This window comes from Aethalodelphis obliquidens, unplaced genomic scaffold (assembly GCF_003676395.1).
Source record: "Aethalodelphis obliquidens isolate GAN/ISIS:26980383/991018 unplaced genomic scaffold, ASM367639v1 scaffold7, whole genome shotgun sequence".
NCBI classification, from domain to species: Eukaryota; Metazoa; Chordata; class Mammalia; order Artiodactyla; family Delphinidae; genus Aethalodelphis; species Aethalodelphis obliquidens.
In genome coordinates this window covers 86,908-102,031 of record NW_020837951.1, presented here as the reverse complement: position 1 = coordinate 102,031, position 15,124 = coordinate 86,908, and the positions used below count along the sequence as shown (strand labels likewise).

Here is a 15,124-nt window from a genome sequence, read left to right as displayed (position 1 = left end):
CGCAGGGGCCGGGCTGGCCCTCACCCCGGCCTGCAGGCGCCGCTGAAGGCCTTGCTTTGTCTTGCCTCACAAGCTCCGGAGACACACGAAGGGCGTCTGTGCCGCGGTCAGTGCTCCCTCCTCCCCTCCCCGGCCAGCCACCCTCACCCTGCTCGTGTCCGCGGCTGATCTGGAAACAGCCTGTTCCGGGTCCCCACAAGCGCCTCCCTCTCTGCTCGGAACCCTGCGCGCCTGCAGTCACCCAGGTGGCCAAGAGAGCCATTCTCCAGAGAAGAACCGTCCTGGCTCCCAGTTCTGGCCCCTGACGGGCCAGCCACACTGAGCCTGGGCAGCTCCAACTGGGAGCCTGGGAAGCTGCTGAAGGGTTCTCGTGGGCGGTGGACAGACGGCTCCACGGGCTGCTTGAAAGTGTGGGTGGGGAGGCCTGTGTTGGGGGTGGGACTCCAGGCTACTGTTTCCCAAACTTCGATTGAAATCTTTGCTGGTATAATGGGAAAGGGCAAAGAGAAAGCGGAAGCAAGAGGAGCCCAGGGAGCTTCTAGCAGCCAGGCTGGCTCCCCGGGAGAGGGCGGGTTACGGCACGGAGGGTGCATGTGGAACTGGTGCCCTGGCCCCTGAATCATGTGTCCTGGACCCATGGTTTGGTGGCTTGGGACGTGGTTTGGGACCGAATTCAGTGTCTGCCTTGAGTCCTCAGGCTGCAGTCTCCCCGCCCTTGGGGGCTGGGTAGGGCCCGGGGAGACAGGGCTTCCTCCTACCTCGGCGAATGGTGCGCCTGCTCCCTGGGGCCTCCTAACCAGGCCTTTTCTTCCCTCGGAAGAAGCCGGTGGCGCCCAGTCAGTCTTGTGGTTTCTCCTTGTTTCCTGGGCATTCACCAGCTGAGCGGGCTGGGGGTGAGCCGCATGGCCTGGTCGCTTGTCTGACATGCAGGAGCGCGAGGCTGGAAGTGTCCAGGTGCTGGGCCAGGCCGTAGGTATCCCTGGCGGGGAATCTGCCCCCTCACTGCCTTGCCTTCTCTGTGGTTTTCTGGAGACCCCTGAGCTCATCAGCATATTCCCCAGGGAAAGTGGCTGGAGGGAGGGGTGGGTCTGTGCTGCCTCTGGACACCTCTGCTCAGTGCCCTTGACAGCTGGGCTGAGACAGGCTGACCCAGCAAGGGAGGGCAGACCTTGCAGGAGGCAGACGCGGAGGTAGGGACTCCCCTTCTGGACCAGCTTCCTCAGAGCTCGCCATGGGACTCTGGCCTGAGGCTGGCCGCCCCGCAGAGAGCGGGCACTGTGCACCTCACTGTCTGCCCACCAAGCACACCGCTCCCAGTGCACCAAGGACCCCGAGACTGAGGCTTGGATGGTGAAGGAGGGATGGGAGTGGGTGCTGTCATCCCGTGAACCCCCAGGCCTCACGGAATGGACCTGACCACCCGCCCCTCTGTCCCCCCACAGCACGCTGTCCTCTTGTTATAATGCACACACTGTTTAACCTACCTGCTCCACTCCCCTAGCCTGTAATCTTCTGGGGAGAGGGGTCAGCTGTCTCCCGGGCCAGCTCAGAGTAGTGCCAGGGCCTGCTAGTTGAATGAATGCTTTAGGGATGAATGTGTGAGCACCCTTTCTCGGCCTCTGAGGGGAGGCTGAGCACGTGAAGCTGAGGGTCTCCTCCTTGGGAGAGAGAAGGAGCAGGCAGGGTGCCGGGGGCTCCGCTCCAGGTGTCCCCTGTCTCTGAAAGCCTCCCCTTCGGCGGTTCCTGTGCTCGTTCATGCACAGGGCTCCCGCTTTGGTCTCCCGGGAGCAAGGTGGACACCCAGGCAGTGTCAGCTCCAAGGTCTGCCGTGTGTGTGGCTGGGGTGCCTGTCTCCGTGGTCTCTCCTCCCAGGACCTGAGCTCCTCTCGTGGGGCCTCGAGGGGCAGGGGCCCCGGGGCTTGTGTTCCCACTGCACTCGGGCACGGCTTTCCTGCGGTTCCTCCAGGAGGGCTGCTGTGCCGTCTCATTACTCGTCCCGTGCTCGGCTCGGGTGCCCTGGTGGTGGTTTTGACTGGTTTCAGAGGCCAGGCAGGAGCTGGTTGTCCACGTACTCCGGTCCCCTGCCCGAGACCTTCCAGGGCCGTATGAACCATCACGTGTGTGTCTGTGAGGCACGGTGCCCAGTGGGCAGTGGAACTGATGTCTCTGCTTGTTCAGGGCCTCGGCTGCCGCAGACCTGCCCAGTGAGGCCGCTGCCTCTGTGCAGCACTTGGTGGAGAGCTGTGGGGGAGAGTAGATTTCGGGGTGTGCAGGGAGGGCAGGAAGTGTGTGGCCCCCTCTTCTACCATCTGTTTTAGCATGAGCTGCTTGAGGTCAAGTCTCCCAACCAGCCTGGATGCCAGAGGCCCTGGGGAGGCTGGGTGGGCAACTGCCTGGTGACTGGACCCCTCGGTCCCTGGCCCTGCATGGTGGGCTCTGCCCTTGGTGCTGAGCTGCTTCCCTGGCTCCCGTGCCCTGGGGTCAGAGGCTCACTGTCTGAAATGATAGGTGGATTCCAGCTTTGGGATGAGGGTCAAAGCCAGTGGCCTTGTTCTGACGTCTGGCATTCCTGTTTGGCGGCCCGTCAGTGGCCGAGCTCGGCTGCGTCTCCTGCGGTCTGTGGCCTCGTACCGCTTTTGGACTGTTTCCTCTTGCTCTGACCCTGCCTTATGCTCAGGCTGGGTTAGGGGTAGTGTCTGTGTGCCCTGGATTCGCAGCAGGTCCAGTGCAGCCTCCCTTCAGTCCTGCCAGCCGGGTCAGCACTGCCGTGGTGGGATCCCTGGGCTGAGGCAGGCCCTGCTCACCACTGCTGCCTGCCCGGCCCAGCCTGCGGGAAGCGCAAGGCACCCCACCCACAGGGGTCTCTGTATGACTCCCCAAGGCCCCCAGCAAGCATGGGTGCCTCCTGGGAGACTCGTACGGCGGAGGCCTGGGGGTGTCAGGTGGTAGGGACACTCGCCTTTAGGGGGGCAAGCCTGCAAACATGGTTAAAACCCAACACGGTGCTGCTGTGCGTCCAGGGGGGTCAGGAGGGCCTCGCAGAGGGACGGGGCTTCTGGCCGGGTGGCTGAGGGATTCCAGCTGCCCTCAGTGCACGGAGCGCGGGATGAGACTGACGGCAGAAGTCTCACTCACGGGGGTTGGGCGCCCTCTGCCTGACGCCTGGGTCCTCCCCTGGGAGATTTGGGCCCTTGACCCAGAACTCACTCTTGAGCCCAGTCCTGGGAGGCTGCCTCTGTGTCCCAAGGCACTGGGCACTCAGCTTTCAAGCTGGAAGGAGCACCTCTCTGCGACACTCCCTGTCTGTTCGCGGGCTGTTCTGTCCTGGGCTGAGGTTGGAGCTCAGGGGCCACCGGCCAGGCCTGGAAGCCCCACCCTGGGTCGGCCCAGAGGTCTGGTGTCCTCCTGGCTGGGCTGGAGCCAGGTGGGAGGAGACACGAGCTAATCCCCCTCTTCTCCGGCTTCTCCTAGACTTTGCAGAGTTTGTTTTCCTGGGTCTCTTCCTCACAGAGATGTCCCTGAAGATGTACGGCCTGGGGCCCAGGAGCTACTTCCGGTCCTCCTTCAACTGCTTCGATTTTGGGGTGAGTGGGCCACCTCGTCAGGGACGCCTGCTGCGGGTCCAGACGGGTCCGCGGTGTCCTGGCCGGAGAGCGCACGCACCCCTCCCACGATGCCGTACCCAGTGTGAGCTGGGGCCTGTGGAGCAGAGCCCGGGGGCTGGGGGACTGTGATCCCCTGTGGGTCAGAAAGGCTGCTGGCAGGCAGGGGAGGCCTGTCCTGGTCGGGCCCTGACTGGTGCGGGTGCCGGCCATGGGCAGCCTCCTTCCCTCCCTGGCCCTGTCTGTAGAGTCTCAAGATCAGCTTAAGGCTCTGTGGCCTCCTCCGCAGCTGGTGTGCGATCTTCTAAATGTCTGCTGTCCCGTGGAGGCTCAAGGGGGCTGTGGTCCTGACCCCTTCATTCCTGTGGGTCTGGTCCTGGGCACATGCAGCAGCGCTTCCTGGGGAGGCCGGAGGGGAGCAGTGGGCCTGGGTCCCTTCACCAGCCTCTGCAGGTGAGGGAGGCCTGGAAGGCAGGTGTTTCTGAGGCTCACTGTGGACGAGCACAGGGCCGGGCAGCGAAGAGTCCCCTTCCCTGGGCTCCTCCCTGTGTTGAGCCCAGAGCCTGGGGATGGGGTGCTGTTGACATCTGTCCAGAGGCTGAGTTCTGACCTGGTGGAGGCTCTGAGTGAGAAGCGGCCGTGCCACAGCCCGAGGAGGCCTTGCACCTCTGCAGACTTCTCAGAAGCCAGGGAGGAGGCTGGACCTAGGTCGAAGGAAAGCTTCGACTTGGGATGCAGTTTAACGTTACCTTTTCCTCTCTGCGCTGCAGTGCAGCTGACAGACAGTGTCTACGACTTCGTCAGATTTTCACGACGACTCACTTCATGCATGAATAACTGGAGACGTTGTGTGATGGGCCCAGGACTGCCCAGCTAGTGTGCAGGGGAGTCAGTGCTGGAGCCCGGGGTGGGCGTCGTACACCCGCCATGCTGCCTGAGCTCTGGGCGGGGGAAGGCGGTGGCTGCCCAGGTGCTCTCTGGGACACGTGGGCACCTGCGATTTTCATAGATGGTTGTGGGGAAGCCAACTCTTCTACTCCTTTGCCTTCTTGGTTACAAAGAAAGCTGTGGTGCGCATAGGCAGAGGGGACCCAAAGAGGGGAGGAGACTTCAGAGTGACGGTGTGTGGGAACCAGCTAGGCCCCAGGGCAGGGGAATAATTTGCACACAAGCCAACAAAGTTTTCCAAAACGTAGCAGCTTAAAACAAGCATCTATTATCTCAGTTTCTAAGGGTCAGGAATCCAGGCGTGGCTTTACAGGGTGCCTGTGGCCCGGGATCTCTCACACGTTTACGGCCCAGCTGAGGCCGGGGACGCAGTCATCCCAAGGCTTGATCAGGACTGGAGGGTTGCGTTCAGGCTCCTCACAGGCTGTTGATCGGACTCGCTCGTGGTTGGTGACTGGCCCCGCTTCCCGGTCCCGTGGCCTCTCCACAGGCTGCTTGCGTGTCCTCACCGTGTGGCAGCTCGTGATGCGAGTACCTGACAGAGGCTACAGAAACCAGTCTCAGGAGAGACAGCCGTCAGCCTTGCTGTTGTATTAACATTCGTCAGGAAGGAGTCGCCGGGCCCGCCCGCTTTTCATGGGGAGAATGCTACCCAGGGATGCGAACACCAGGAGGCAGGGGTCCTTGGGGGCCGTCCCGGAGGCTGACTACCACAGTCCGCTGATCCAGTGTAAGATACACTCACCTCCACTCCCAGTTCCCCAGACGCATCCCATCACAGCATCAGCTCAGCGCCCCGAATCTCGTCATCCAAATCGGACCCAGGTCTGGTTGAGGCTCCTACAGTTTCTTTCAATCTTAGAGCCGTGAACTGAGAGAGGCGAGCTATCCACGCCCACACCCAGCATACAGCAGTGGGACGGGCAGGGGTAGCTGCTTTAGACCTTCCCGTTCAAAACGGGGCCAGTGGGATGCACAGGAGGGCCGGCTGGACTGCAGCCAGCACGTGTTGGGAAAGCCCTGACTCGTTCTGGGGCCTGGGAGCCCTTGGGCTCTTGGTTTTACCCGAGTCCCCTCTCCTTTCCGTGGAAGGTAGGGCACGTTCGAGTCCCCTCTCCTTTCCGTGGAAGGTAGCGAACGTTTGAGTCCCCTCTCCTTTCCGTGGAAGGTAGGGAACGTTCGAGTCCCCTCTCCTTTCCGTGGAAGGTAGCGAACGTTCGAGTCCTCCTTTCCGTGGAAGGTAGGGAACGTTCGAGTCCCCTCTCCTTTCTGTGGAAGGTAGGGAACGTTCGAGTCCCCTTCCCTTTCTGTGGAAGGTAGTGAACGTTCGAGTCCCCTCCCCTTTCCGTGGAAGGTAGGGAACGTTTCCAGCTGAGGTCTTCTTGGCCTGCTTCCTGCTTAGTAGAATTGTGGGATCCAAAGGCCTCATTTTGGTTTTTGCATTTCAACCCAAGCTGGTGATATTTTTGTGCATGTAAGCCTTTTAAGAGCATTGTGGGTGTGTTGTGAGTCTTCCCAGAGTTCAGTCCATTGGACGGAAGCCGTGCCCACAGCTCTCTTAGAGACGAGCCCTTCTCGGACTGAGCTGCTGCTGAGATGACCAAGGTCAAAACCCTCCCACGTCCTGGAGGACTTACTGCTTCGAGAGGCCCATTTGCGAGGCTCACCCTACATCCCTGGAAGGGCCGGAAAGCAGCTGAATATGCTCGGAGGCCCCGCCTTTGATCTTTTGGGATCTTCCATACCAGCCCCCACTGTGCCCTTGGCTTCATTTTTAGACCGTGCCATTTCTTTTTTTTTTTGACCGTGCCATTTCTTAACGTTGGCCTTATTTGGTCTCTGGAGAGGCTGAGCATCTCCCAAACTAGCGAGTTGTGGCTTCTCTTCACTTAGCAGCGCTTCCTCAGTTCCCGCCCTCCTCCCGCCTTGGGCCGCGAGCAGCAGGAGACGCCAGGCAGCAGCGCCGTGTGCACTCTGCTTGGACGGTGCCTCCACCAGCGCCCCAGCGCAGGAGGCACGTCTCCGCTGCCCCTGCGGCTGCAGCGTGGCTCTCTGCCCGCTCCCCTCCTTAGTTTCCTGTGCCCCCTCACTCTCCTGCAGGCCTCACGGGCGGCACCTGCAGCGTCCAGAGTCCTCGGAAGAGTGTGTTCAGGGCGCCTCAGGCCGTTGCCGCTGTGCTGCTTGGGGCCGCCCCCCGACTCCAGAGCCGCCCCGCGCCTGGGCACCTTAGTTCAGCAGCACGGCACTCCTGCTTCTGAAGTCGGTATTGGTCTTTCCTTCTGGGTAACAAGTTACTCCAGGGCTTAGTGGCTTAAGGCAGCACATGTCCTCTCATTCTGGTGGGGGAGCAGTCAGGCTGTGACTCTCGGGTCCCTCCTGAGGTTCAGTCCTCGCAGCCCCCGCTGGGCTGGAGAGCTCCCTTCCAAGCTTGTGCTCGTGACTGTTGACAGACCTCAGAGAGTCATCCTCCGGCCTCACTCTGGCGGCTGCTGGCAGGCTCGGGCCTGGTCACGTGGGCCTCTGCACAGGCTGCCCCAGTGTCCTCACAACACGGCAGCCGTGGCCCAAGAGAGGGCCGAGAGCACGAAGGCCAAAGCCTCAGGCTTCTTGTAACTGTTCTCAGAGGTGCCAGCCCGTCACGTTTGTTGTGTTCTGTTTGCTGGAAGTGGGTCACTAGGTCCAGCCCACCCTCCAGGGGACGGGGGTGTACAAGGGGGGAACCCGAAGCAGTGGGGATCGTGGGGGCCGTCCTGAGAGGCCACCTACATTGTGAACCAATGCGAGCAAATTCTGAGGCTTACTGGGAAATAGGAGACATGTTGGAAGCGTGACAGTGAGAAGAAAGCAGATTCCGAAAACAGCAGGCCTCGGCCCCGGGCACGATCTGGGTGCTGCGTGACGCTAGGACGAACTGGTGGTGACTTTCGGGGGACCAAGGACAGACGCGGCAAGCTCGCTCCATTCGCTGCCCTGCTAGGGCCGTAGTGGGTGCAGCAGCTGTGAGCAGGTCTGAACTCCCCTGAATGGTGTGCTTGCGTCCAGGGGGGGAAACGTGCAGCGGAAGGCTGTGCATTTGGGGCGATGCGGAGCTGGTGCAGCCAGCAGACCAGACACGCAGGGTCGTGGACCAGTGCTAACCTGCAGGGACCGCTGCCCTGGCATAGTCGCTGTTGGTCAGGCTTGGTGAGGTGTTGATGTCGAGCTGATCCTGTTTGCAGCTGGTATGAAGTGGGTGGAAGTGACTGAAACCTTGGGCGATGTGTGAGCCCAGCGAAGCGAAAGGGAATTTAAGAGATCGACGTTCGGCAGTGGAGTTCTCCCCACCAGCTGCAGAAGCCAGCTTAGAGGGAGTGAGAATTAGCCACACGCACGAAGGGCACACGAGCGCTCACGCTGACCGCAAGCCCGGGTGTGCCCCCTGAGGTGCAGTGGCCAGGGAGGGAATTCTGTTTGGCTGCCGTTGGGTGAGGGGTCCGCTGTGCTTCAGCCCTGCTGCTCTGTCCTTTCTGAGTCCCTCACGTGAGACACTGATGCTGAGGAGTGGCTGGAAGGAGGGGCAGGCCTCTTGCCCGCAAGTCCCGGTCCACCAACGTGGACGGCGCCCGGGATGACTGTTGGTGAAACAAGGGGCAGACTTGCGCCCATCTATCCTTGGTGGTACTTGCTGGCTCCCGCTGTTCGGAAGAAGACAAGATGCAGTTATGAACTGGAGCATCTCAGAGGTGGCAGGACCAGAAAGGGGATGTTACAAGGAAGCAGAGTCTGCTGGTCTGTGTGAGAGCAGCGTAACAGTCAAAGCTGTCGCAGGCGGTTTGCCGGCCCCAGAGGGTCACCGGGCTGTGATGGAGCACAGGGGAGGCATCAGACGAGGAGGCTTAAGGATCTGCCGGGAAAGCTGCAGCCCCACTCGCCCCTGTTCTGTGTCCTCCTGGTGTGTCTGGGTGGGGGAAGGGCGGACACCGTCTGCAGCTCCCGGAGGCGGCGGGGGCTCAGTGTGAGGCCTGTGCCTCCTGTCGCCTTCTGTGGCTTGAGCTGCAGACAGGGTGGGCGGGGCAGATGCTTACGGAGAGAAGCAGCCGCACGCGCGCCCCAGGCTGACTCATCTCCGTTGCAGGTCATCGTGGGGAGCATCTTCGAAGTGGTCTGGGCGGCCATCAAGCCAGGAACCTCCTTTGGGATCAGTGTGCTGCGGGCACTCCGGCTGCTGAGAATCTTCAAAGTCACGAAGTATGTCATCCGTGCGCTTTGGGGGGCGGGGGCGCAGGCAGCGTGGGAGCCAAGCCAACACGGGTGCCGCTCCTGGGGACGGGCGGCGTGGGTCTTGCCCTCAGCGGCCTGGAATCTCTTTCTGTGGGTTTTAACTGGTTAAAAACAGAAGACAGTCACAAAGCAGCCCACGCGAGCGAGGGCCACAGCCCACAGGACTTCGTGTCAGCCCTGGGAGCCCGTCTACCTGCAGCGCCATGTCCAGCCTCAGCACTGCCCCAGCACTTCTGGTTCTTTCGTTAGCTCGTTCCCCACGGTTTCACCCTGTCTCCTCTCTTGAAATCAGCAAGCCCACCTTTCAACCTCAAAGGATGACTCTGCTCCATAGTTGATGGAGAAAACAGAGGTTATCAGATGGATGTTTTCCCATCGTCCCGCCCCTAAGTCTGCTCACCTACCCTGCAGCCCTGCTCCCGTCCTGGCCCGACGGGACTCTGACCTTCTGACCTGAACTCCCAGGCCTGCCTTTTCCACTCGGGGCCGACGCTGCCTGGCCTGTCCTCGGTGGCAGGACGGGGCCCTGACCGTGTATTCAGTTTCATCCCACTTGGCTCTTCACAGCCTGGAAGCAGGTCTCTCCTTTTTGCCCACAAGGAGGCTGAGGCCCAGGCCAGAATGCGACGCATTCTCCCCCCTCTCCGCCAGACCAGCAGTGCTGGGAAGGGGGGCCGCCCTTGTCCACAGCTGTCTCGGCAGCAGCAGAGCTGCCCTCACCCCAACGGCCATGGCCGTAGGACTCCACAGTGGTACCCGGGCCACCCCGAGGCTCTGAGGCTCCCACCCCGCGAGCGGCTGGAGCGCGTGGCCCGCACGTGCCTGGCACCGGCCTCCGCGCAGTGTCCCTGGTGGCCCGGGTCACGACGACTGTGGGACGGTCCAGACCGAGCCTGCGCAGGTGGCTTGGGCTCCAGGCCCCCGCTGCAGTGACCGACACAGCCTCCCGGTCTTTCTATTCTGTTTTAAATCCAAACCTGAGGCCATTCGAGGTCAGGACAGTTTAACCGTGGAGGAGCTTTGACAGGAGTTCGGTCGGCTTGGCCCACAAAGGCTGCTGGGTGCCCTGCGCCGCCTGCCCTCCGTGCACTGCTGCTTCTGCGGGAGAAGGGGCTTCAGGAGGTGACGGCCGGTGCTGCCCTCTCCTTGGTCGTGGGCCTGGCATCTTAGCAGCTCCGTTTCCTCCTGGAAAGCGGGTGGCCCCTGTCCTGACGTGGGCTGACCTACACCCCGCCCATCCCACGACAAGGCTGTTTGGAGTCTTCCAGCCCATCTCTCGTTAACTCTCACCTACCTAGTCAGAGAGCCTGAGGAGGATGGTGGGCCTCTGTGAAGCAGCCTTGGGGACAAGGGCCCAGGGATGCCCCAGGCAGATGCCCTAGTCCAGGGCAGAGGACAGCAAGTGCAAAGGCACAGAGGCATGTGGTACGTCCGCCTGGGCTCTCCTGGGGGTCGCAGCTGGAGGGGACTCATCACCCAGCGAGCCAGCAGCAGCTAGACCGTGGGCAGACCTCAGGGGGCCTGTGAGCCAGGGGGGGCCAGCTGAATGAGAGGGACAGAGTCTCGGACCCCCAGGAGCGTTGGAGGGGTGGGGTGGAAGGGAGTCGAGGCTGGAGGGCTGCTCCGCACTGTGTGGCCCTGGCCCTCTGGGAGGGGCCGCTGGGGTCAGCGTCTGCACCCTGTGCCCGGCCTGCTCAGTGGAGGCTCTTTGCGCGGGGACCCGTGTGCTGAGGGTGGCGATGCTGATGGATGCTCCAGTGCAGCCCCTTCTCCTGTGTGGCCGTGGCCCTCGCTTCCCGCGAGTTGGCCTGAGGGGGTTGAGGGGCGAAGGCAGCGTGGTCGTGGGGGTGGGGAGACTGGGGAGCAGGTGTAGGAGGCGACCGTGAGCTCAGCGCTGGACCCTCGGCGTCTGCTGTCCCCGTGGGCAGGGGGCGGGCGCGGCCCAGACGGGTGGTCTGGACCCCTGAGAAAGTACTCTCCACACACCGAGCGTGGGCCCTCAGGCCAGCAGGCGCCGGAAGCCGCAGGCACGTGCGTCCGTGTCCGGGCGTCCAGGCGCTCGGACCAGGCCTCTCCCCGCAGGTACTGGAGCTCCCTGCGGAACCTGGTGGTGTCGCTGCTCAACTCCATGAAGTCGATCATCAGCCTGCTCTTCCTGCTCTTCCTCTTCATCGTGGTCTTTGCCCTGCTGGGCATGCAGCTCTTCGGGGGACAGTAAGTGAGGCCGGGCCCCGGACGCAGCGCTCAGAGGGGATGGTGCCGCCCCGGGCGTGTCCTCCGCTCCCCTCCCTGAGGGTCCTGAGGGGGGCCGCTGGCACCAGACGCAGCCCGTCCAGCCCGATGGAGCTGCCTCTGTCCAAGACCCTTGTTCCTCTCAGGTTCAACTTTCAGGACGAGACTCCGACGACCAACTTCGACACCTTCCCCGCCGCCATCCTCACGGTCTTCCAGGTAAGGCTCCCGCTCCTGGCTCACTTCTGGCGTGTGGGGCCCCCCTGCCGGGTGTGCAGGGCACGCAGCCTGCCTTCCCCGTCAGCCCCTCCCGCCTCTGACGTGCGCCCCCCGCAATGGGACCAGGTCGGGAAGGAGCTGCCCGAGGAACAGGTGGACACCTTGGGAGGCCCTGGCTTCAGGTCGCCACTTACCTCTCTGCCCCCGAGACCTGGAACCGATCACAGCTGTCGTCCATTGAGAGTCGAGTGGAAAGCACTCCCCAGGCTTCTCCCTCCAATGGCTTGGCCCCAGCGGCCCCTGTTTCCCTTTGTGTCTGGAAACATGCCGCCCGCAGCCCCTGGGGACGCTGAGCCTTGGTTCCCTCTTGAGGACTCTCCCGGTTCAGCGCTGTCCCCCTCACAGAGCTGTGGCCCCTGGGTGCCCCACAACTGGCCTCACCAATGAGCACCCTCCGCCACACCTGAGGCCAAGCAGGACAGGTGGGGGCAGCGGGGGTGCCCACAGTGGCACTTAGGGAAGCCCACAGGCTGCAGGTGCTCTGGCCAGGGCCCTGCCTGGCTCCTGGCCTCTGGGGCCGCTGGCGCTGCCCCCCAGCCAGCGCTGGAGCCACAATGAGTGTGTGGAGAGGGGACCTTTGGGGCTCCTCTCTCAAAGGAAGGCGTCTTTCCAGCCGACCGTTTGAACCACACTAGACGCTTGCTGACAGAGTGACTCAGTCTCGTGATGTCACCCGCAAGCCCCCCTCCCGACCTGGGTGGAGCAGAGCAGCTCTTTTCCCAGAGGCTCGTCTGCTCCCGGCCTGGCAGGACTCCAGACCCCGGGCTGTCATCGTTCTGTTTCCTGTCCGACCCCACTTTCGGGTCCTGTGGCTTCGCCGTCCTCTGAGCTTTAAGGATTGGGTTGCCCGTCAGCGTACTACCCTTCGCACCTTCTCCATCAGAAGCATCGCCAATGGCTTGACTGACTCAGAGCTGGGGAAGCGTCCAGCCCTTTAAGGAGGCCGAGAGAGTGGTCGAGGCTGGAGGAGGCTGAGAGGACAGCCAGGACAGACTGTTGGCCCAGCCAGGCCTGTGACGCCCACAGGATGATGCTGGGTCGAGGGCCTGAGACCCAGGCCGGAGCCCCTGCTTCTGAATGGGGTTGGAGAGGGCACAGGGAGGCATGTGACCGGGGGAGAACAGCTTGAACTCTGCTCCTGGTGAAGCTGCCTGACCACGCCCACAGGTGGAGGGTGAGCCGCTCCTAAGAAACTGAAGCAGCACACTAATGCAGGCGCCGTTAACCCTCAGAGGGTGAAGGAAGAACTCAGCACAAAATCACGGAAGAAAGCCACCTCGGAACTGAGGATCTCCGGTTAATGCGAAAGATAACTAAGTAACATTCCTGGAAGTAAAAGACACAGCTGCTTAAATAAAAAGTGGAGGCTGAACCGCACACTGACATGATCCTCTCAAGAACGCGGAGGACCTGAGCCAGCTGCGGCTCAGAGGTGGAGAGGGAGGGTGCCAGCGATGTTCCAGAAAGAGCTGAGACCTGGACACAGCCTGATACAGAGAAAATCTTGAAATCTGTTCTAGAAAGACAGAGCTCCTGCAAAAGAATGCCAGTCTGATGGCAGGCCTCTCGTGGCAATGATGCCAGAAGGTCTGGGAAAAGCAACTTTAAAGTATTGGAGGACAGTCCCTGTTGGCCTGGAATTCCCACTCAGAGAGCCGCAATTCGAGGTGGAAGAAAGACACACCCAGACACAGATTCTGAGAGTCACAGCCAACTGCTGAAAGCGCTGCAGACACGGATATGGATACGTCTAGGAAAGAGGATAAATGGGGAGAAAAGGTGCATTAACCCAAGGAGAAGCAGAAAAGCTGGGCTATTTCAGAAACTGAATAATTTCTGAATACTAATTGAATAATTGAAAAATCTACCTGCCCTGGAGACATGCTGACAGATTTACAAGTGAATTCTGCTGCGTATTTCAGAAAGGTTACTCCAATTTTATACAGACGACTCCAGGGAAGTTAAAGAGGAAACACCCACCCTTTTATGAGACTGGAATAACCTTGATATGAAAACACTAGACAAGGGCAATATAAGAGAACGAACATATAGATTACTGTCACACACAGAGAGACAAAACGTCCTGAGGGAAGTACTGGATGTACTTAAAGATCATCTTTATGATCAACTTGAATTTATCCTAGAAACGCAAGATGATTTAACATTAGAAGGTCTATTAATGTAATTCATCTTAACAGATTAAAGAAGGAAAAAAAACACATATGATCAGAGAAAACATTTGAACTCTAGCAAAAGCACAGCCAAGCACCAGAGAGAGAGGCAGATGAAACAAGACTGACAAATTGTGTTGATTTTTGAAGCTGGGTGATGAGTACGTAGGGATATATTACACTCTCCACTTTGTATGTTTGAAACTGTCCATCGTGAATTTTTTTTTCTAAAAGAAAATCCCATGATAAAACCCAACACTCCTTGCAAATAAAAACCCTTAGCAGATTATGCTAGTATGAGTGGTCTTAGTGCAGTAGAATAAGAAAAAAATGAAATAACATTTCTCAGGATTGCCAAGGAAGGAAGAAAAATGTCATTATTTACAGATGAAATACTTATATACACAGAACACTCATGTTGTCACTGCAGATGGACAGTTTGGTTATCCATAGACAAAAACGTGGAGTTGGATTTCTACCCTGTAGCAGATTTGCATATCAGTTCAGATGAATTAAGACGTAAATGTGAAGAGCGACTCTGAAATTTTAGAACATACAGGAGAGTAATGTTACTGACTGAAAGCAGGGAAAGCCTTCTTAAGGAAGATGTAGAAAAGCACAGATCATAAAGGAAAGCTTTGACAGATTTGGCTATTGAAATACAAATTTCTGTGCATCGAAAGACACCATAAAAAGGTCAAACGAACAAGCCACAGGCTGGGAGTAGATGTTTCCACAGCATTAGCTAATAACCGACAGCCAGAATAAATTACCAGTAACCAGAATAAATCGAAGACTTCCGCAAATCAAAAAGGAAAGACAAATAATGCAGCAGGAAAGGGCAAAGTGTACAAGCAAGGAACTCGGGACAGGAAATCGGGCTGATGAGTAGACCTGTAAAAACCGTCATCTGTTTACGCATAGTCAGGAAATGCAAAGTAAACCCACCTGTCAGTTTAGTTGAAATTAAGAAATCTAACAGTCTCAAGTTTTAGAGAAGATGTGGAGAAATGAGGATTCCTTTATGCTGTTGGTGGGTTGGTAGAACCACTTTGGAAAGTAATGTCACAGTATCTAACCCACCGGAACTCACACAACAGCAGTTGCTGTTGTGGGTATGTGCTCTGGAAGGTCCCTGGCCTAATGCACAGAGAGAGACCTGCGAGACCATCACAGCAGCATCGTGTATGATGGCAAAACGCTGGAAACCTCTTGATTGTTCATCATCAGGAGAGTGGATAAGGAGGGTGTGTTCCGTCTGTGCAGCAAGACCGTGAATGACCTAGAATTAACTATATTAACATGGATCACAAGCAATGTTAAGCTAAAAAAAAAAGAAAAGCAAGATTTGAAATAATACAAGGCATATGATACTATTTAACTAATTTTTTAAATTGAAGTATAGTTGATTTACAATGTTGTGTTAATTTCTGCTGTACAACAAAGTGATTCAGTTATACATATATACATTCTTTTTCCATTATTTTCCATTATGGTTTAGCATATGATACTAAATATTTAATAAGGATGGAAACATCTTGTTTCAAAACACATTGCATAACAAGTTTATGGTATATATGGAAGTACAGGTGTAAAAGCTTGCATGGGAATGTTTAACACCAAATTCAGGGT

General features: G+C 58.6%; 1 protein-coding gene across 1 annotated transcript in view; it reads left to right on the top strand.

Annotated features, from left to right (window-relative positions):
• Nucleotides 1-15,124, top strand: part of CACNA1B (calcium voltage-gated channel subunit alpha1 B) — a 172,555-nt gene that overhangs the window by 71,625 nt on the left and 85,806 nt on the right. The window contains exons 12-15 of the mRNA XM_027104122.1: nt 3,472-3,584; nt 8,665-8,777; nt 10,893-11,024; nt 11,189-11,261. Coding sequence (XP_026959923.1) covers nt 3,472-3,584; nt 8,665-8,777; nt 10,893-11,024; nt 11,189-11,261 — 431 coding nt within the window. The remainder of the gene's footprint in view (nt 1-3,471; nt 3,585-8,664; nt 8,778-10,892; nt 11,025-11,188; nt 11,262-15,124) is intronic.